Source organism: Platichthys flesus, chromosome 5, assembly GCF_949316205.1.
Source record: "Platichthys flesus chromosome 5, fPlaFle2.1, whole genome shotgun sequence".
Taxonomy (NCBI): Eukaryota; Metazoa; Chordata; class Actinopteri; order Pleuronectiformes; family Pleuronectidae; genus Platichthys; species Platichthys flesus.
The window spans coordinates 8,709,787-8,732,484 of NC_084949.1; the positions used below are offsets into that span (position 1 = coordinate 8,709,787).

A 22,698-nucleotide genomic window follows, 5' to 3' on the forward strand; every position below is an offset into this window, starting at 1 on the left:
CTGGCAACCTGTTCCTGCCTCTTGTCCAATATCTGCTGGGATCGCAGTCTAATATCTGCAAGTCATAGCTGAGCACTTTAACTACTGCAGACGGAGGCATAATGACCACAGCTTAAATTATGAGTATCCGTCTTCACTGAGAGAAGCACTGACATCACTTGAGCTGAGATTCAAACGGTAACATTGGATTTTATGTTGAACTTGCCCATGTGACGTCAGCGGAGGTCGTGCGTAGTGACACAGGGTGGTCCTGTCACAAACACAGTCCTGTGCCCACAAAGCCACAAACTCAACCCGCTCAGTCAGAAACCCCCGAGCTCTTTGTGCCTGAAAGAAGACAGCATACGTCTCTGTGGTCGCTTATTTTGATCATGTATATTTATAATCTTTATTCTAATTCAGGGCAGCTGAAGCAGTGTCCCCTGAAGCAGATTTATAGCAGTGTAAAAATAAGTCTGTCAGCCAGTTGGGTGTTTGTGCTCAAGCACTGATGATTTGCTCCCTTCGCCTGGGATGGCCTTTGAGTCAAACAATACAGCGACCATGATATGGACTAATCAGGGTATTGCAGAGACATTAAGTCTGCTCACAGCTCCTAACCATCATTAAAAGGCCTTGGTCACAAGATCACTCTACTGCTACTAGCCAGTGGTGTTTCGCTACACATACACACACAATCATACAGTACAGCCACACACACGCACACTGCTGGAATGACATTGTTGTTCATTCAGAGAAGCAGCTTGCTGTCGTAGCTGGCTGCGTTTGTTGTTGAAAGGTCCCCTGGGTGGAGATTCCTCTGGGCCTCAGTCATAAGGAGAGGCATCAATGGGAAACCAGAGGGGATAAATGAATGGGCCTGTGGTCAGGTGCTGCTCTGTTATGTGAGTGTTGTAACTGCTGAATGGTGAGCACATCATACTACAATGACAAGAACCAAGCGGGGGTGTTTCGAAGAAGCAAAAATGTAAAAAGTACAATTATGTTTGTTTTAAGTTTGCAATTTGACATTGTGAAAACGTGTTTATAATCGTCAAATCTTTCGGCACAGCTAGCCCAAGGAACTTCATAATATTACAGAATTTAATATTCTTTTAATGTTAGCAATAAATGTGATGGTAACATTTCACCACTCCTGATTCCTTGCCATCTTTATTTCGCTTGTCAACAGACAGCAACTCTCATACAGAATATGAACAGCCTACACTCTGGATACAGTGTGCTGTCTAGCGCTTGCAGATCACATCATATCAACAATCTGTGATAACTTTCATTTTCATTCATTATTCACTTCCTGTCTGTCGCTGGGCAAATGGACAATCTAGTATTCTGCGAGTTACACCAGAAGACAAACAATTTAGGAAATACACTTGACCTGAATCCTAATGCATGCCCTCATAAACAAAGACTTTAGCTGTAAAGGCTCCAATTTGATGGAAATCTGCAGTATTTTGAAGCACAGATTCCATCATATACACTGATCTTACCTGGTCTTGTCTACCTGGTTGTTCAGTGGTTTATTGTCAAGGAGAATTATGTATCCTTTGTGTTTTAATCCACACAGTGCATAGATCTGTTAATAGCTTTTCCTGATTGAACTTTTGCAATTAGTAATCATGAGAACCTATTTATTTATCCTTGTTCTTTCACTGTAGGTTTACCAAGATATAACACACTTATGGCAAATGTCATGTTGAAATATAAAATATACACTCATATTTAAGAAAGTCAAATTAAGTATCATCCAGTTGGATGACATCTTTTCCCTTAAATTTTGTGTACCTAACTCATATGACAAATTCAATGCGCTGTACAATAGTTTTGTTCCCACAGACTAAACAACAAGGCAAGAAAAAGAAAGATTTGATTCAAATTTTCCTAATTTCCTCATAATCGTCTGACTTTTGATCTCACAGCATAGAAGAGTGATCACATCTCTGTAAAGTTTAATATGCGCTGAACCACATCCAATCCAATCGCATGTGAAGGACCAAATCCCGGCCCTGTCATACACTGACGACCTGTCCAGGGTGCCCCCCCCCCCCCTCACCTAATGTCTGCTGGGATTAGCGCCAGCAACCCCCTGAGACCATTAAAGGATAAGGGGTACAGTAAATGGATGGATGAACATATTTAAATCACAAATATATTATGAAAGCATTTCATGTTATAACTGTTGATTTACTGCAACTTAAGAAAAATTTGTCAACTGGGAGGAGTCAGCTATAGCAGAGGTTCAAAACAACTACTTAATATTTCATTATAAAATGTTTGAATTAATAAAATCAACATTTGATTTTATATATGGCATGTTTACATAAGGCACCTACAATATTAAGCTTTGCTGCCAGGGTTTTAGCAGAAGTAAATTCTGTGTGCAGTGAACACTTGAGCATTTGAGATGCAGAGACAAAACCAATTTGTTTCCATACAGTGTCATACTATATTGAACCAGGGGTGCAATATAGGGCTGGGATATGTCAAATGGATTCACCCACTAAGCAGAAGTTTTGTTTTGTAGTTAAATTACCTGCAACGACACACTTTGGGAAGCAACGATATCCACAACAACATGTCACAGCCTTGTTGCTGCTGCTGCCGAATCATTCGACCTCACTTGTGAAACAAGCAGAGGAAGCAGGTCCGACACCTGGCACAGAGCACTTGCAGCTTTGAAACTCATAATTAATACCTCAATCAAAACAATTATCCGGGGGCAAAATCCTTAAAGCTAGAATGAGCTAAGTATTCAATAAAAAAAGCTCTTGTGCTTTGTGCAACAGGCTTTGAGAATGTGGGTTATTGAGGAAAACATGAAACCTGCACGAAGTTCCTGCAACACTATTCTCACGAAGTTACTTTCAACAATGACTTGTTATTTACTTATTTATTCTCTAAAACTGCATACATTCTGATGAGATAGGTTATCATTGTTTTTGAGAGAAATATGAACTAATTTGCTAGATGTCATCCAGGTAAACAGCAGATTGAGTCCCGCTGTGATTTCATAGACCATCAATGGCTGTGTATTCCCTAATGTGAAGCTGATTTTGGTTTTCACCTTTACTCACTGTATATCTCAACGACATGCTCATTAGCATGTTAGTATATTAACAATTAAGGAGAAACATAAGTTAGAGGTAAAATCCCAGACTAAAAATATAGAACAACAAACATTATAGTGATGAGTAATATAAAATTAAATCATTTGCGCTTGTGTGAGTTCAAATACTGCCACCTTGCAGTCAAAGTGTTCAGGACATATTTGAACATAATGTTCAAATAGCAAAAAATTAACCATAACTCATGAAATGTCACTTAAATTTTACACTTGTTACACTCATTTTCTCCAGAGGGAAAATTCTCCCAACAATATAAAAGCAAGTTGTAGGATTTCAAACACTAAAGGCCACTGACAGCCGTCTCCTGAGGCACAAGAAAAAGACATGAACTGACTAGATCGCTGACTAAAAACAACTCAAATATACTGTATGAGCAAAGCAAAGTCGCCATCTGCAATGGAAGCAAACAGGACAGGAATAATAATTCAAGCTGGAGGGTCAGCTGCAGATGGGGTTAAGACCTGGAGGCTGGATCTGGGTTTGGAGGGTCAGCTGGAGCAGTGGCAGGGGCCTGCAGCCCATAGTGGGGCTCTACTAGCAGTTTCCCCCCTTGCTGTTTGATGGGAGACACCAGAGAGGGAAAAGAGCAGGCATACCAAGAGAACTGAGTGACCCAAAAATGCATCTGTGTATTTAGAACCAAGCTTATAGATAAACTGCTTATTGCTGCATATGGATGTGGCTCAAAAAATGTGCATTCAAACTGCTTTTTACACTAACATCATACATGCCTCGTCCTCATACATGCCTCGTCCTCGTCACATGTGAGAAGAGAATCTGCTGTATTTTAACAGGTAGGACTAAAAGGCCGATCGGTGGAACTAAGTGGCTATTTGAGATCTTGATAAATCCTTTGTTTACTATTGAGTGAAAGGGAATTTCTTCTCTTCATGAATCTTTTTAGTTCTGAGCTGGGTCTACTTTAGATTGATTTAGTTAGCATCACTTCTGTGGCAGTGTGTGGTAATGAAATGATCACTTGCACTTTTGAGAATGACACATCATGGCCCATTGACCACTCTCTAATAAGTCATAACTGGTGTTAAATTTTAAAGAACCCCAAACAGTAGTGTCTGAAGTCCCCCCAAAATCACACTGCTTCTTCTTATATGCATAAATCTAAATCATAGGGCATCTTTTTGGATATAGTTGTGATTCTCAGTCTTTCCGTTGTTTTGTTTATTACTTATACGTTTCAAATGGCCGCCTGAAATGAAACACTACCGTTGCTGAAGTCTCAGAAAAGTGAGCTCCATCAGCTGATTGTAAAAAGGCGCTGGTGTCTTTTGGGCCTGTGAAGGGCCCGTCTTAGGCTTTTCTCCTGCCAGCAAATGGAGAGACGGACAGTGTGCCCGGTGTTATCAATGAAGCCAGCCTCTTGGCTCTCCAAAAAGTGCAGCTTGGAAGGCGTCCATGGCAGGGCATTAGGCCTGGAAGGTTTGTGTCGTTTGTAATTTATAACACTGAGGGAAATGGGCAAGAGGACAATATGGAGAGAAGAGGGAGAGAGGGAATGTTGGAGGAGGGGGATGGGACTTGCTGCACAAGCAAGTGGCTCTGCCTCCCAGAGTGTGCTGCACAGAGCCTGGTTACCAGGCTGACCAAGCTGGAGGGCTTTCTGTCCCTCTGTGAGGCACAGGCTGAATGGGCCTTATTTTCGTTTTTGTTCAAATCCGAGTGAAACATAAACTAGATAAAGATATAATAATTTGAACACACATACTTATATCAATATGAAAACAACTAAACCAACTGTAGGAGAGACGGATATCCAACCATACACACAGCACATGTTTATTAGCAGCTATTAGCAGCTTTACTGTACGTCTGAGAACCAAAAGATGTCAAAGAGATGCCAGTTAATCAATATGTCAGACTTTCAGAAAGAACAGTAACATTATAGTTCTCTACCTCAGGAGCTCAATAACCAGTGCAACAAACTTTACTGTGTGAAAACTGGGACAGATTTTCACAGCAAACCTTGAATTCAGGGTTTGTAGAATTTTGCACATCTCAGCCTCTGCTAATAAGACACAATAATCACTGCAACACAGGGATCATCATCATCATCATAATTATTCTGCTCCTCCTCAAAATGATCATACGGGGACACTAATGGCAGCAATTTCCCTTCATTTCATAAGGATGACATAAAGCAGAACGCCCCAATTACCTTGATAGCATCTTAAAGACATAACTACAGTGAAAACAAACATATCTACAACATTATCCCTTCACATGAGACACAAAGTATATTCCTTTGCACAAAAGTATGAATTTCAGATTTTTTTAATCTGAATGAACTTTTATTACTCTCCGGTGGGCATCTAGGGCACAGTGCTTTCTCGGTTTGAATTCTATCTCATTGTGTGTTCCGTGTCATGGCATGGACAAATGTCATTCTACCATCCCCTCCCAACTGATTGGTGGTGCCCCACGGCTCGTTGCTGAAACCCCTTCTCTTTGCAATATTCACAACTTCCTTTGGTCCAATTATCTACTGGCATGGCGTCTCATATCACCAATATGCTAATGTGAAACAACCCTTCTGTCATACGTGCCAGATGATCCCACAGTCGCAGTCTCAACTTGTCTATCAGTCATGTATGATGGAAAGGCCACCTTGAGCTAAACCTCTCTAAGACTGAACAGTTACTCATCCCCACCAATCAATCTCAACATCAACTCCACCTCTTCCTCTCTCACCAACCAAGGTCATGAAAAGCTAGGTGCCATGTCTGATGAAAAGTTATCCTTCTCAGACCATGTTAGCATCTTTCTCCACATGCTATAGAAAGCGGGCCTTACCTGACTCAGGGAGCCAGTCAGAGCTTTGTACAGGTCATGGTTATCTCGCCTCACCCACTGAGATGCTCTTATGAATGGCCTTAGTGCTCAGTGAAACACTTACAGATGTTTTCTTCAATCTGCAGACAAGAGCTCATGTCACTCTGTTGTCCATCGATTTCCACTGGCTGCAAGCTTCAAATCCAAGTTTCTAAAGCCGACAGAGTAACTTCAGGGTCACTTGCAGTACCTGAACTCAATCAAATGGGCTTATCCTACTTCTTGTCCCCTGAACTCCTCCAAGAAATATCATCCGGAATCACCATCCCTTCACAAAAGGCAACCACAGTCCAGAGTCTTAAAGACGTATCTCCTCTGAGTTCATCTCCTTTCCTTACAAGCCTGACTAGCACTTACTGTGTACTTTTTACCGGATCTCCTGCATTTGGTCTTATTGAACAAGATACTTCAGCGCATTCTTCTCTACTGGAGCTCTTGTGTTGTCTCTGGGTTCTAATTTGCTTTGGATAAGCGTGACTGAGAAATAATTGTAGTTTTATGTTGTAACGTTATGAATTATGTTATTTGTTTATGTTTTTTTGCTTTCGGAGAGAGATCTTTGTGTTCTTGATGTTGACTAATTGTCCTGAATTAACTCTCCTTGCATTTAGCTGTGTAATAATTGACTTGAACCATCCAATTAACACTGACTGAATGTCAACAATTCTGCAAAAAATCCTGAGACCACAACACTTCACAGTTCAAATTACTTTTAAAATGCTTCAAAAAAAGAGTATACACTCAAAAATGTATGCACACTCTGCTTACTCATGTGTCTCAGTAAAATCCAGGCCTTTTCATAATCAAGCAAATAAGTACTCACTCATCTCTACATCACTCTTCAGCTGTTATAGTAATACAGCTGGTCTCGTGTCAATTATTAATCCCGAATACTGTTACTACCTTGATCCGTCATACCCTGTGTGATCTCTGTTTTGGGAAACAGCTTATTAAAAGGAACATGGGGGTGGCTGCATTCTCAATTGTGTAATAACAAATTTTGCTCAGTAGTGCACGGCTACAGATCCCTGGCAACATGTGCTGGAAGCAGACTCAGCTTCTTAACTACATCCACAACACAAAACTACCAAAGCCTTTTCTCAGGAATGGTGGTCGTCAGAGGCTACCAGAAAAGAAACGAGTCACTAATGAATCAAAGAAGTTGTTAAGAGGAAAAGATGTGACCTGACATATGATTTCACAACTGTGTCGAGCAAAAGAGTAGGTGTTGAAATATAAATATATGAATCCATCCAAACAAAAGATTGCACAAAAAGACACATAAGTAATACAATAATATCTCTCTACCACAATGAATGCCTCAGATTCGTGCAACCTTTATCTAAGTGGGCGTCCATAAATGCCCACTGTCGCTGCTCGACAGAGGCAAGAGGGCCGGATCACAGAGGTTTAGATCAAACGACATACACAGAATTTATCTCTTCAAAGTGACTCTTCATAAAATAACATCTTCAAAGCTGCTGGGACTTTTTTGATGTCTCGTGATTTAATTTCAACGCATGTTCTATTTTCTGTGGCACCTTTTGTCGGTTGCCAAGCAGGGCCAATTTGAAGTCCCACTCATTTTAAATGTAAATATACAGTGAGCTAGCTGACAAGGAAACAGTTGTTGGTATGGTGAACGGTAAGGGTTGGAGTTGTGGCACAGTAGCAGCAACTCCCTGGATACTCAAAGCACAGGACCACACCACTAACTGGCCAATCAGGACCACTGCCAACAGACTTCTCTGGTGCTCTTGAGATACATATGGAGTGCCGGGATGTAAACCAAAGTCATAATGCCCGATCAGACAGGCTTTGGGGAATGCACTGCGCCCATATTCACACTCCTCAACTGTTGTACTAATCGGGTCTTAAAAGCCTACTCCATGTTGTACCAGAATCTGAGGAATGTAGGCCAATTCGAAAGCCAGTCAACAAACACAAACAAGAGTTCAATCCAGACGATATGGAAGTCACCATAAGTCAATCATTCATTGACATTATACATGGCAATTACTCCAATATTTATTACATCACAGGTGGAAGCTCTTTAATTAGCAGCCTACTACAATATGCTACTCTGATACTGATGTGCTAGAGGGGATCATTAGGGAATCTTTCCTTGGCGGTGAGTTCAAGGACACTAAAGCGAAACAATATGCAAATGGTAGTGAAGACATGATGTCAATATGGTTGTTGTTCCGTTCTGTAAGTTTGGAATGAGTCAAAAATTGTGGAAATGTTTAATCATCTTAAAAGCTGCATCAGTATTATCACATTCAAAATGTAATGAAAGTTTCCAGCAAAGCCTTGTAAAATGTCTTAATAAAGAATACTAATGAATAGACACGCATAATAACCTTTAACAGGGGATATGGTTAACTGCCTGTCTCTGACCCTATCATAGATTTATATTACAAACAAGAAAAAGCTCTCAGTAGAGCTCATACCACCGCCATGGCCCAACAGTCTAATTCAATTTAATCAAGCCTCACCAAACTGTACACACTTATAGATATCAGTTCTGACAGTGTACTGGATTTTTTTCATCGAGAGATCCATGAATGGTTTTCTGGAAAACTTGAAAAAATGTATTGTAATGTTAAAGAAAGAGAACCAAATTCCTGGATCTGCTCTTCTGTCCAAATCCTTGTCATAAATGTACCACCAACTTGTCTTCAGGTCATGCTTGAGTCCAAGTGAATGTCTGGGCCTCATGTAATAATATGTTGTTTGGTTATAATATGTTGTTTGGTTATTCCAGATAAAATATATGCAAGGTTACACTTTCAACCCCCAAAATGTCGGTTCAGTTAATCTTTGAGTCTGTAGGAATCTGTGTAGCAAATTTGAAGATATCCCCTCAAGCTGATCTTAAGATATGACGTTTCGGAAAAACATAAAGATACTTTCTGAAGCCACTGAGACCTTGAACCTCTGAGCTTTGGCTTTCAAAATCAAGTGATTTAATCCTTGAGTCAAAGTGAATTATTGTGCCTAATGTGAAAGGACTCTTTGACGGAAATTCCAGAGATATCACATTCACGAGGCAAAAACAGCTTTGTGAGGTCACAGTGACCTTGACCTTTGACATTTGACCACCAAATCCTATCTGTTCATCCTGAAAAAATCATAACAAATGTTTATGTCTCCAGTCGCTAGCTCCAGAAATTACTCCAAATATAGTCTGAAGTAGTTGCCTAATTGAAATATGACATTCTTTGCTGATACAACAACTTAAAAGGAGGATAATATTTCCATGTTGTTGGTTCTGCTGCCCCAAGTGGCAAAGAGAACTAAACATGAACAAAAACGAAAGAATCTTCATAACAACTGTCCTGTAAGTGAGCTCATAACCACAGATTGTGAATCCAACTGTGAAAAAGGTAAAAAAAAACATTTCATTTCTACACGACTCTAAAACTATGGTTTAAAAGAACCGTTAGAAGTGATATAAATTATTCATGGCTTGTGGTAAACAGGCTCAAACATGCAAAACATTGAGTGTGGTTCCTTAAATTCAAAGTCCAGGCTACAATAAAGAGGTTACTATATACAGGGTTGCTACAACAGCACTTTTGGGCTTCTTTCACCCAAAAGTCACTCAAAAGACTTAAATAAAACACATGCAATAAATCATAGAGACGACTCTCAAGATTTTCTTTCAGTGAGGATTAATTGCCAAATGACTGAACAGGTGAATGAAGAAATGAACAAAACCGAGCACAAAAATAAGCTCTCTTTTTAATATGTGTTAATGTAATCACACATTGTGCTATTTCCATTTGTAAGTTCTTCTGTAACAAAATTAGATTCTACTAATAATGACATCTCCGATAATACAAAGTAAAGGGAAAAGCAGACAACCTTTGATTCGAGGTAATTACTTCTGATAAAGTGAGCGGCTGGCAGCAGACGTCGTGCTGAGTTCAAAGGGGTGTCCCTCATCAGGAAACATTAAGTGTTCCAACCAACATGATGCCATTTAATCCCAACACTTGTTGCAGCGTTTGCACCAAGGGTTACCAGGCAAACACTCCAACATGCGTCCTAGACATTAGCTATAGTACGCTCCAAAAAACACAAGAAAAGAAAATCTGAAGCAAAACACCAAACTGCTTTTAAAAAAAAAAACGATTTCAGGAAGACCGACAGAGTAAAAAAATCAGTTTCCCTTTAAGACGAAGCCCTGAGCAGGGAGACCGTGAAGGCTGGTGAATCTGAATTAAGCATAGATTGGCCTATATTGCAGCAATTGGGGGAACTAGTTCAAGACGTGCCAGACCTCATGTAGGCTCTTTTACACAGGGGACGGTACTCTGAAACACTGAGGCCCAAAAACCTGAGGTGGGGAGCGACAGCTGAACGTGATGTTGATCATTTATCAAGAGGATCTTGTTCAGATGAGGGAGGAGTACTATTAACATGAATGTAAATGTAACAGCTTGAAAAGAAGGGCTGCATTACCTACATGAAACACCATGTTTGTCGCGGACAAACAGTGGAGTAACCAAATCAATGTACACACAGAGTCAGAGATGACAAGAGGGAGTGTTATAAGTGTTATAATTGTCCAGTCTTAGCAAGGCCTGAGGAAAACTGTGGGGGAAACTTTTCCTTGCCTCTGCTGGGTCCCGTCTCAGCCCCCCTCGGAAAAAACTCCCAAATACAAGTTAGGCAAGTGGCGTGCCTTCCCTGGGGGGCAGAGAGCACTGTGTGCTGGAGAAGAATACCTTTGCACAACCTGATTTGAGCTCTCCAAAGACCCATACATACAGTCAGCCCCCTCCCCTCCTCTCACAAGGCTGGTTGCACTGTGTGTGAGCTGGTGAATAACTTTCACTTTCAGTAATATCGCCCATTTCTTTGAAGTCGAGAGGGAAAGTTGAATTCCTGTTTCTCTGGTCCCAAATGGCACACACTGACCTACTCATTAACCGCTAAACCTGCAGCTTTGACAAGTAGCCCCTGGATGACAGTAATTGTTGCAATCACAGACAAACAGCAATTAATGACAGGGTCAGAAGTTTCCAGAAGGGTGTCCGCCTGCATTAAAAAGCTCCCGCATAAATCCTACTTTAACCCCTGACCTAGGCCCAAGGTCGAGCCACTTAGAAATGAGAATGGGCATACAGTGGGTTTAAATCTGACTTTTTCACACTTTTTTTGCTTTTCATTTTAGGGCAACATTAATTTATGTAATTTCTCTGTTGATTAGAAATTGGAGAATAGGATTACAGTGAGTTCTGTCACATTGTTAAATTGATAACATGAGCATAAAGGAAATCTAGTCAGACACAAAGTTCAGATCCAACACAAAGCAGCACTGGCCACTCCGACACGGTGTCCAGCGCGAGCGACGCGGTGTGGGTTTGGGGATTTTTTTGTTACAGACTTCAGACGACTGTGCAGCTCCACAAGCGGCATCAAATTAATTAACAGTGACTTACAATACAAAGCACTTTGAACTGAGTGTGCGCCGCGAACAGAGCCAGATTGACAAGGAACTTTGACCCCCCCGCCTTCCCTGCAACTGTTGGTTATGACTTCCATGAGAAGCTGAAAGGTGAATTCCCTCTGGCTCCTGGCCAGCAGCAGAGACACACTACTCCTGCCATTTCTCGCTAAAGCTATAGCATCAAGTACACTGCCAACATAATGTGTTTGTCTTTTAGTGACCAACGCAGATACCTAAGAACACCAGTGAACTGCCAGTTGATTTGAAACCCAGTCAGCCCTGGAGTTACTTGTTTTATATGAACCTTGTTGAAATGTCACTGATGATATAATGAAATGATTATATAGCAGCAATTTATGGATTCTCTCTGATCCTGCAGTAGCACAGCCAACTTTACTTTCATGCTCAGATCTCTTTCACGACTCATACTTCATGCCGTTTGTCAGTGAAGTAGGTCAGGTGTTTTCCTCAATTAAATTGCTGATTGTTTTGTTGATAAAATGCCAGAAAATATTATGATATATACCATTATATTTCCAATGTATATTAGAAATAAAATATTATTATTTAATTAATAATTTTCCAAAGATACACAGGTGACTTGTGCAGAGTGTATAGCAAATGACAGCTGGGATTAGCTCCAGTCCCTGTTATTAATGGAGGGAAGGATGGATGGATGTCAAAAGTGTCACCTTCACATTCCTTGTTTTGTCGGACCAGACTTTAAAAATAAATAAAATATAATAGAAAGGTCTAATCTGTTATAGAGAGGGAGGTTATACTGCAGGAATTTTATCCTGTAATATAACTATAGTAATAATATTAAATGGGGCAGTTAGTCCTCCTTATTCTTTGTTTTGCTCAGAACTACCACGCGTCTTTAAATAGTCAGCGGTGATGAACCCCCCCCTGTGAGTATATTATGTAATGCTAATTTGGCATGGAGAACCTCCCCTAATTTCTGGTAATGGAGCTCAATGAGTAGCTCTGAACCCCCCAATTAATCCTCTTAAAAGGAAAGTGAATATTCGAATGTGCACGCGATGCATCTATCAGTGCTTTTTCCCCTCACATTGTGGACGTTGGGAAATCGGCTGCTCGACAGGTGTCTCTGTGAATCACTCCTACGGCTGCCGGGAAGAGAGAACAGGCTCACATCTACACACAGTGCCAGGAATCAGTCACAGGCAACAGCAGAGAGAGGAGGGGGGGTGGCTATGCAAAACACCAGGTAAACCACGGGCGAGGTAAACATCTTTCTCCAACACCATGCGCATACACAAACACAACACATGGGGGGCTCGAGGGTGTTAGAGGCTGTTATTCATTATCCACACGACTGCATTCCAGGGCTGGGCAAAAGGGAGTTATCGCCACCATCACTAAGAGGCAAAGCACAGGAGAGGCAAGAGGGGGGGGGGGGGGATTTAAGCAGGTTCTCAAACAAGATGCCCCCACCTGATAACCTCAGCACTGCCGTTGCACCATTCCCACATGTCCTAATGCATTCACAAATCAGAGAGAGAGAGAGAGAGAGTGAGAGATGGAGGGAGGGGGGCAGTGAATGAATGGGAGGAGGGCAAGGAAAGTAAGACAGAGAGTGTATACGAGGAGAGAGAGAGAGAGAGAGAGAGAGAGAGAGAGAGGGAGAGAGAGGGAGCGAGAGAGTGTGTGAACATTAACGCTGAATGGAAGCGATGGAGAAAGATAAGGACACCTCCTCCTCCTCCTCCTCCTCCTCCTCCTCCTCCTCCCCTTCACAGGAAGTGACCAGTGAGGCTGTGGCAAGTTCAGCTCACTCCTGATGTGGCCACTTTAGTGAGGCAGGCCTGATAAGAAGTGCCACAACAACCCCATCCTCCTCCTCCCTGTCCTCTGCTATACCGGGGAGTTCTTGTTAAATCGTGAAGGGGACCAGAATTTATCCTGCTACTCCCCAAAAAGAAAAAACCTACAACAACAAACAAATCAGGTTATGCACATTTTGGGGGGATTGGCTCACAGGACTCAGACGGACAGAGCAGTGGCATCCTGAAAGGGAAGAGCTGTAAGAGGCTGCAGGACCTGGGACACACTAGTACTCACCAGTCAGTCTCTGGCTCTTGCACAGGGGGTGGTGGTGGACAGGTGGAAGGCCAACCTGCTTGTGCAATAAACTTTTATCACCTGAGGGTCAAGAGATCTCTCTGACCGGTTAGAAAGTGACCCTTTCACCTGGCCTTACAGGTGTCAAGGGTGGTGTCAACTGGGAACGTTTCACTCTTGATAAAGGAAATAGTGTGATGGGCTGCCTCACCTTTTTTGAACTCCTCCAGCATCGCGTCCAGCTTGGTGTCATTGAACACATAGTGCAACGGGTGGCTGTAAAACTTAGTGATGGTTTTGAGCGGCGTGGAATCATCCGGGTCCACGAAGGCCAGGTCCTTGACGAAGAGCTGGTCCACGATGTTGGACCTCTCGCCCTCGAACACCGGGATGCGCGTGTAGCCGCTCTTCATGATCTCGGACATGGTGTTGAAGTCCAGGGTGGCGTCCCCCGGGATCATGAAGCAATCCCTCAGCGGCGTCATCACGTCCTCCACGGTCTTAGTCCTGAGCTCCAGCGCGCCCTGGATGATGTTCAGCTCCTCCTTCACCAGGTCGTTGTACGGGTCCGTGACGCGCAGCATCTCCAGGAGCTTCTCCCGGTTGTACACGGTTCCGATCTCCTGTCCCAGCAGGTAGTCCAGCAGCTTGCTCACCGGGTAGGAGGCGGGGAAGGTGAGCAGCATGAAGAACTTGGTGAGGAAAATGGTGTTGGCCCCGACCGCGAGGCCGTGTCTGGAGCAAATGGCCTGGGGCACGATCTCCCCAAAGATCACTATCCCGATGGTGGACATGACCACCGCGATCAAGCCCGAGCCGGCGATGTCGTCCAGCAGGATGGTCAGCGTGGTGTTCACCAGCACGTTCCCCAGCAGGAGCGAGCAAAGCAAGTAATTCCCTTGGCTGCGGACCGGCTCGATTTTCTTCGCGTAATTCTTCTCCCGCTCCGTGCCGCAGTTCTGGACGATCTGGAGCTCCATGGGGTCCAGGGCCATGAGCCCCAGGTTCAACCCGCTGAACATGCCCGACAGGCAGAGCAGCATGGAGATGAAGATGACCTGGAGCCAGAAGGGCAGCAGGAACTTTTTCTCCTCCACCACGATCACGTTGGTGTCATCCCCGTTGTGGTAGATCCAAGTGGTCTCCGTCCACGGGTCGTGCATCCCGATCAGGGCCGGTGTGGAGGTGGCGATGCAAAGGTAGTACGATTTACTCCTCTCCGTTTTCCGCAGAGGTTTGACCTCGACTTCAACTATTCCCGTTGTCTTTCGGCTCAGGATGATGTGGGGCAATATGATTATATCCGAGGTCCTGATGCCGCAGGGATGCGGGCTGGACAGGTCCTCCTGGCTCTGGTTATCCCACGAGGAGCTGTCAACGCTCCGGCTGCGCTCGTGCTCCGTGAAGGAGATCTTGGACCAGGTCTCGTTGTTGATGTTCTGCCCGTAGATCCTCAGCTTCACCCGGGAGCGCTCACTCAGCCGCAGGTAGCCCCTGTCCATGAAGGAAATGTCGTCCGTGTCCTCCAGCCTCAGGCCGATGATGACGGTCTCCTCGGACCCTTCCTTGCCACTTGTCGGGGCCACACAACAGCCCGTGACAGTTAAGAAAATCATCGCCAGAGCTCGGACCCGGTTCAGTGACGCCATTTTTGTAGCAGGGGGTGCCTGGGATAACGGCTCTGCCATATTGATAACCATTGGCGAACCGAGCTCCTGAATGAAAAGGGCAGTGGAAACTCAGAGCCCGTCGGAGTCCGCCTTCATCTCCGCAGAGGGTCGCCGCCACTTGTGCATCGGGACCCGCGCGCTCCCACTACGTGTCCGACACTGATGCCTCGCGAGCGCAGGCTTACGGGCCAGCTCGTGCCTCCCCTGATGTCCCCGAGACAGGCGACGGCCGCGGCCAATGAGGGGGCGCCGTCGGCCCGGGGGCGGGGCGTGCGCGGCGTGGTCGGCGAATCAAATTCCAAAACAAGTGCACCTCATGTTAAGAGACAGGACTCTGCTCGTGACTTTTCCAACACGAATCCGCTGCAGCAGATCCGGACCCACAGCTCTGACTTGCCATTCGATGCAAGGGAAGGATATTGCATCAATTATGAGATGTCAGATTGGGATTTACATGTTGTGTATCGCATCACCCGGTGAACGGACATGCTGATACACCTGTAGCTCAAACTCCAAACTTTTTATAAAGAAATACTTCCCATGAAAATGTATTCAATAATAATGTTTTGTTCTCAGAATGTTTAATATGAAAGAGTTTAAGTGACAGGGAGACAATCAATTATTTGATGTTTCAAAAAGTGGTTAAATTAAAACATGTAAACTAATACAATTAGTACATATTCCCTTATTTAACCCCCCCAGGTTTATCAATTTATTACATAGTATTTTATCATTTGTATAATACAGGCCTGTTTCAAATCAAATATCCATTTTCTATTGGTAAAATTGTTCGTGACGTAAAACCCCCAATATGATATGTCCAATGAACATAAATACATTCAGTTGATTTAATTTGTTTATCCTTTCATTGAAATTTACCCATATAATTATAAGAAGAAGAAGAACAAACTTGCATAGCACACAATAATGTGAATCTGTCAAATTATTTCGTTAAAATACAGGTATTGTAACAGAAGTACTGTAGTGGTGAAAGTGGAACACTAACAGTGAACAAGAATAATGCAAAAGGCAAAGAATATTGTCCTGGTTATAGTCGTTTTATTCACATCACATTATTCTCCGATTAAAAGTTTAATTATACATTATTTGAATATGTTTATATGCAAGTAAGTAAGTAGCATAAGATCAGTAGAATTAATTACAAAGTCAATTACACATATTTTACAATGTATTACAAAAAGGAATTTAGTTCAGTCACTTCTGTAATGCACAGTGTGATGCCAGGCCTGCATTTCTCTGAGTTCTTCCCATCATCATTTGCAGCAGGTTGCAGACTTTGTGCTGCAGCACCCCCCTGTGGTTGAACCTGGTCCTTTCTTCTCCAGCTGAAGAACCAACTCAAAAGGGTCCACAACTTTTGCCTGTATCAATTTTTAAAAGAGTTAGAAATCATTATCAGTTTATGTCCTGATTTCAAGTTTGTTTTTAACATTACATACAAATTTTGTTTCATCCAAGACAAGCGTAAGGCTTGAGGAACATTCTCATATTTCCCAGTATCAAACAGGTAAATGTGACAGACATTCTGCAAAATGTTGGGTATAGAGTTGTTGTTCACAGAGCTATATAAATTAATCTATACTCCTGGTGTCTGTTATCAGACACTGGTTGTTCATTTCACAGTAGCTGCGCCTCTAAGAACAAGACCAAAGACTTTTTATGGCTATTATCACCAACTAGTGTTGTTGATTGGAATAAAGTGTGTAGGGTCTGATTTGGCCTCAGAGGGGCAGTCCAAAGGTTAAACCAAGGCAAAGGTTTTGATATATAACTGAGATTATAAATGCATGTGTTTTTTCACAAAACAGAATGAAAATCCCTCAATAGCAGAAAGCAAGTGTTACGAGTGATTAAGGGATTTGAGTAGTCATTAAAAAACATGTTGTTGTGTTTGAAGACGTGCTTTCGCGTGCTTGTGTGTGTGTGTTTGCATGTGCACACACAATGGCCATGACGGCTGATAAGATGGCATTCCGTTAGCTGAGAGGAGAACACATTCCTTCCTGTTCAAGGTTCCCCAGCATGACTCCAGAGTCTGGTTATGACTCCAAGACAGCTGCTTGACCTTGTGCATGTGGATGTGTGTGGATGTACTCTATGTCTGAGTGGGTATGTGAGTGTGTGCGTGTGTGTGTGTGTGCGTGTGTGTAAGAGCTTGCAGCATGCGTCCTGTTGTGTGTGTGTGTGTGTGCGTGACTTTGTTCACTCTGGCCTCTCTGGGTGTGTCACACATTTCAAACAGATAATACAAACATACTGACATCTAGCGCTCACAGACCGATCGGACATTTTCATATTTTTTAAGAATTCAGTTGTGACGCTGACCGTAGGTTTGACTCCACATGAGCCGCCAGGGCCTCCAGACGGCTGGATAGTGAAATCCCCTGCAAATCTTGAATGTGTCAGGATACTGGCCACCTCTCCGTCCACATCCACTACTCCATCGACCTGTGAAAGACGCCCACATTTGGTACCATTTGATGCATGTGCAATAGACCTAACTGCAGGTACACTGCTGGATCTTCTCACCTTGAATGTGTACTGATTGTCAAACTGGAAGCTGTCCTCTACTCCAGTAATGCCGCCGTTATATATGACCTGACAGGGCTTGGTGTTGCCTTTAGGGACCTTAAAGAGTCGGTATGTGGCGGAGACAAACTTGAAGTTACCTGTATTATGAGAAGTGTAAAGAGATAAATAAATGAGATTAAGATACGTTTTTATTTATACCAAACACATGCACAGACATGCACAACACACTCATGCAATGGTAGGTAAATTTATCCTCTGCATCTAACCCATCTGGTGCAAGACACACAGAGCAGTGAGCAGCCATGTACAGCAGCCATGTACAGCACCCGGGGAGCAGATGTTGGGGGAGTAAGGTGCCTTGCTCAGGGGCACTAGACAGGGTAGGGAGAATTCTCTTGGATTTTTGGACAGATCAATCCAGGTTCGTCTTTTGTTGTCTCTCCGTGGAGTCGAACCAGAGACAAACCAGAGACCTTTTCTGCCCATAGTCCAAGTTTCTGCCACTAGACCACCGCCTCTCCCAATCTATAATGTAAATAAACCTATTTGGTTTATTTGGTGATTCAAGAGCATAATTAGGATTTTGTCTGTTAAGTAAAGACTGCTTTATATGTAAACCTGAATAAAGCATAAAACAGAGCTGTGCTGGAGAAATTACATTTAACCCAATGAGTCTAATTCACTCAATTATTATGTCCAATTATCAAATTATGTAAATTATGTAAACATGAGTCAATCTCTCCAAAAAAAGGTTAGTCAAAACTAAATATAGGACTGACATTAGCAAAAACACAAAATCAAGCATTCTTAAAAAGCAACAGCATGGCCATTCAATTTAAATAATTATGTTGTGTAATATACCTATTGTGTTATTATAGAAAACATTGTATGACAAACTGCAAATGCGAACTTTGACTAACATAAACACAAACGATGTACTGGCATTTATGAAGTTTTCAATATTAGAAGTTTTACAAACTCAGTTCAATTGACATCTTGGATGATTTCCTATTAAATACAAAACAGTTCTGTAAAATAATTTGTTGTACATAAATGCCCGATCAGTCAACAGTCAACATTACCACATGAAAAATTCATTGCTTTGTTTGTCATGTGAGAATCAGCTGGGGTGAAGGGAATGGTAGCTATGTTGTAACTCTAAGTACTGTAAATACTCATAACCTAACTTGACCGGTCACCTTATCTTGAGGGCACTACGTACCCACGGTGCACTCACGCAGCAGTCACTACTTCACTAAGGCTAATTAGACTTCTTCCATGGACTCTGTGAACTCTGGCAAATTGTTAGCTCAGATACAACATTGGCAAATAAGGCAATACCTAGGGGTTGCAAGGGGGCGGACAATTTGCGGTAAATTTCCGGAAACTTTCTATGGGAATATTCAGCTCGGGAATTTTGGGAATTTTGAAAAAAATATATATACGCAAATTAAACGCTGAGCAATAAAAACATCATTCAAAACTCTATTTTAAAGATGTATGGAATACAAGACATGCTGCACGTTGAATTTCAACCCTCCACTTTGCATTTCTCCATCACATTCGCAGATAATTCCCAGCATCCTGCACACTACAGCAGGGCTATTGAGGCCAGTCATCTAGCCTCTTTCTATTCATTTATCCATCAATTGTAAAATATTTTTAAAGACGATTATTTATATCTCTGGCATTGCATTAGTGTTTTTTTACAAGCTTTTTTCTCATCTTATTCTACAGAACCATTGCACGTGCACTATCTCATGTGTGGAGAAATTCCACCCCAGCCAATGTATAAGGAAAGGCTGTGTACATTTGCAAAGACCTATGTTAAGAATGACACAGATCCAGAAGCATATAGTCAAGTGCCCAAACTTTCCTCAGGGCTCAAATCAGCCTATTACAAAACAAATGTTTATATTCATGTCTGTATATGACAAGGTAAATACAGTTAGAATAAATTACCCACAAAATTCCCCATTAATTCCTGTTAATTCCTGTATATTCCCGTAGATTCCCATGGAACGTTTCCAACTTTGATTATTCCCGGAATTTTGCAACCCTAGCAATACACAAAAATAAATAAAACACAAGAAAAAGGTTTCAAACCCAGGATGTCCTCCAGATCTTTGTTGTCGACGGTGATGACGCTGGCTGTGACCAGCCGGGGGGGGCTGAAGCCAACTTCTTCAGCCAATTTAAGCAGGTCCTTCCACCAGAGCGCTCCGCCGAGGCACTCACCTGCCAAGACAATCCACACGCTGATACTCCGCCAGGTGTCTGTTGTCTTGCGTTGCAACGGAATATTTATGTGACATACCCCACAGCACTTTGTGATTCTTTATTTCCTCCGTCAGTCTGTCACTGCTGTAGATGTCACTGAAGTAGAACTCACCACCGTCCTGATGACCAACAGAGGAACAGCGTATCCAGGTAGGATCAGAGTAAACCGACTTAATGGAGCTGTTTCTTATGGCATTGTTGGCATAGTTGTGAGCTTGTTTTAAAATAGCGTACCTTTAGAATGCTGTAGGCTTCAGCCAGGACTTGCCTCTTGTCTGGAGACAGATTCACCACACAGTTGGAACTATGTGACGTCAGAAAAGCCAACATCTCAACACAATTTCTTGAGTATCGCACAGCATTAAAACGTGAAACAAAGAGAAACTTGAACGATGTCTTACATGATGATATCAAATGAGTTCTTCTCTAGACCCGCCTCTGTAAGGGCCTCGATGTAGCCCTGGACAAAGCTGACGTTGGGCTTCTTGTATCCAAACTCTTGCATGTGGTAGTCCACATACGTCCTAGCCACTTTGAGCTGGAAGAGAACACAGACTCTGAAGTGTTGCTGTTGGGGACACACTCTTGGGGTTATAATAACACTCATTCTTGCCAGAAGTGCCTTTTGAGTACTTAATGCTTTATGTACTAATTTCTAGTTTTTCTATCATTTCTAGAAAAGCATAACTTTTCTTTGTCATGTGGGTGTGATAACGACATCTTGCCAATTTTATCTAAATAATTGGAATGTTTTTTAATCCCTAATATTGGTATTGGCATCAGCCAGTAAAAATACTTATCAGTCAGGCTTCTTCTGTGGAGCCCATGTCAGGTTGCATTTAAAGCTATTTGCCAAGTGTACAGTAATATGACAAAGCCATTTGATCACACAATGACTATAAAGCAGTATGTTCAGACTGATGAGCAGAATTTTGTCTTCTATAATCCAAACTGGAAAATTATACAAGCCATTAATAGCCCTCAATACAATCCATACATCATTTAACTATGCAAGGGGCGTGCAATGCCTCAAGAGGCTACTGCAGCCTATCAGTGAGCCACACTGTGATGCTGACGCACAGTACCTGGTCCTCAGTCATGTCAATGCCGGTGACATGGCCCTTCTCGCCCACCAGCTGACTCAGCATGTAGCAGTCCCTCCCGCTGCCACTGCCCAGGTCCAGGATGATGCATTCCTCCAGACACTCCGGCACCACCAGGCCACAGCCATAGTACCTGAAGAGGAGAGGGAATCACAAAGAACAGCCAGAGTCAGTTTGTTGCAGGGAGAAGACAAGAGTGGATAGTGCAGCGCTAACAACAACAACAACAACAACACACCTGGCAGTGACTTCAGGGTGCACTTTCTTCAGCGCCTGGCGGATGAATGCTGGGATGGGCTGGGCTGGAGCCACACAGGCGTTGGTCTTCAGGTCAGAGCTTTGCTTCAGCTTGTTTCCATAATAATCCTGCTCTCACACAAACAAACAAACACACACACGCACAAACACAAATTACAGACCACTACAGAGCTTCATTTAGTCATTACTGAGGTAATTATCATCAGCAGTGATTGAGCATGCTAATCAAAGCTAATTAAGGCTAAATGCAGCATTTAAGCTAGGTTGACCAGTGTGACATATGTTTGTGTGTTACCTTCACGTCCACGTGAATGGAGCTGTCATGGAAGCCTTTTCCACAAGTACTGCAAATATAAGTATACATAATAAACATACTGAACTTCAAATGCTCCATGTACAATACAGAGTTTACTTAACTTTCATCTAACCTGCTAACACCAGTTCACAGTTGTAATATCGCATGTAAACATGTGTAACTCGCCTCTCACGCTAACGTGCTGTCAGCAGATTCAAATCTGACCGAGCTGAGAGATAATATGCGAGGATGAAAAAGGCCAAAGTGAAGTTTTCAGGGTGATCTTTCTTACCTCTTGTCTTCAGCCATTGCCTCGAGTGTAAAGTCCACAGCAGCAGCACAGTTATATCTGGCTGTGCTAGGAAGTCATTTCTAGCACAGTTCACTTCCTGCTCAGCAGCCCCCTCTGGCTGGCATCGCCTGGAACGACAGGTGGTAAAGCAGAAGTTCCCAGTTCCCTCTCAGCTGAGCAGCCCTACAAGATGGAAGATGTCCACGTGTGTCTCCTGGAATGAATTAACATGGTCTCCTTAGATTTATTTATTAAAAGCATGTTCACCATGTCGACAAAGAATATCCATCATCTAAATGGATGAACCTTGAGAACTTCTGCGGCTGTGTATAGGGCGGGTCGTACACTTACCAAATGGATCGGTGGTTCAATCCCACATTTCCAAGGACAAGATACTGAACCCCACGTTGCTGCTGGGTTGGCAGTGTGAGTGATGTGTGGAGGAGGTCGTGCTGCACATGGATGGACTGTATGAATGAGCTATAATGGGTGCAGGGCAAAAAAGAGCTATGAGTGGTCATCAAGACGAGGAAAGGCTAAATTGAGTCCAAGGTTGAAATTTATTAGGGAAGAGAACATTATCAATAATAATCGCAATATAGCTTTTTTCAAAAGCAATATATAAAAGTTGTGTAACCACAGTTAGTTATTGATCTACATCATGGCCTTCTGGAGTGCAGGGGGCGCTCCTGGAGACTTTGTATGTCTCTGGCGGCGTCTGCTGTCTTCTTT

General features: G+C 42.8%; 2 protein-coding genes across 3 annotated transcripts in view; both read right to left on the minus strand.

Moving 5' to 3' along the window:
* The window catches only part of cnnm2b (cyclin and CBS domain divalent metal cation transport mediator 2b), a 35,449-nt gene extending 19,932 nt beyond the window's left edge, over positions 1 to 15,517 (minus strand). For both annotated transcript variants that reach the window (XM_062387539.1, XM_062387538.1), the window contains exon 1: positions 13,727 to 15,517. In XM_062387539.1, the coding sequence (XP_062243523.1) occupies positions 13,727 to 15,215 (1,489 nt within the window). In that variant the 5' untranslated portion in view covers positions 15,216 to 15,517. The remainder of the gene's footprint in view (positions 1 to 13,726) is intronic.
* Positions 15,518 to 16,222: 705 nt separating this feature from the next.
* as3mt (arsenite methyltransferase) lies at positions 16,223 to 22,067 on the minus strand. Its single transcript, XM_062387537.1, has 11 exons — positions 21,967 to 22,067; positions 21,675 to 21,723; positions 21,360 to 21,487; positions 21,104 to 21,254; positions 20,420 to 20,556; positions 20,253 to 20,322; positions 20,056 to 20,137; positions 19,845 to 19,976; positions 17,736 to 17,875; positions 17,532 to 17,654; positions 16,223 to 16,567 (listed from the first exon to the last, which is right to left on the minus strand). Exons 1-11 carry the CDS (start codon positions 21,981 to 21,983, stop codon positions 16,460 to 16,462), a joined length of 1,137 nt encoding a protein of 378 aa, XP_062243521.1. The 5' UTR covers positions 21,984 to 22,067; the 3' UTR covers positions 16,223 to 16,459.
* Between the last annotated feature and the right edge of the window lie 631 nt (positions 22,068 to 22,698).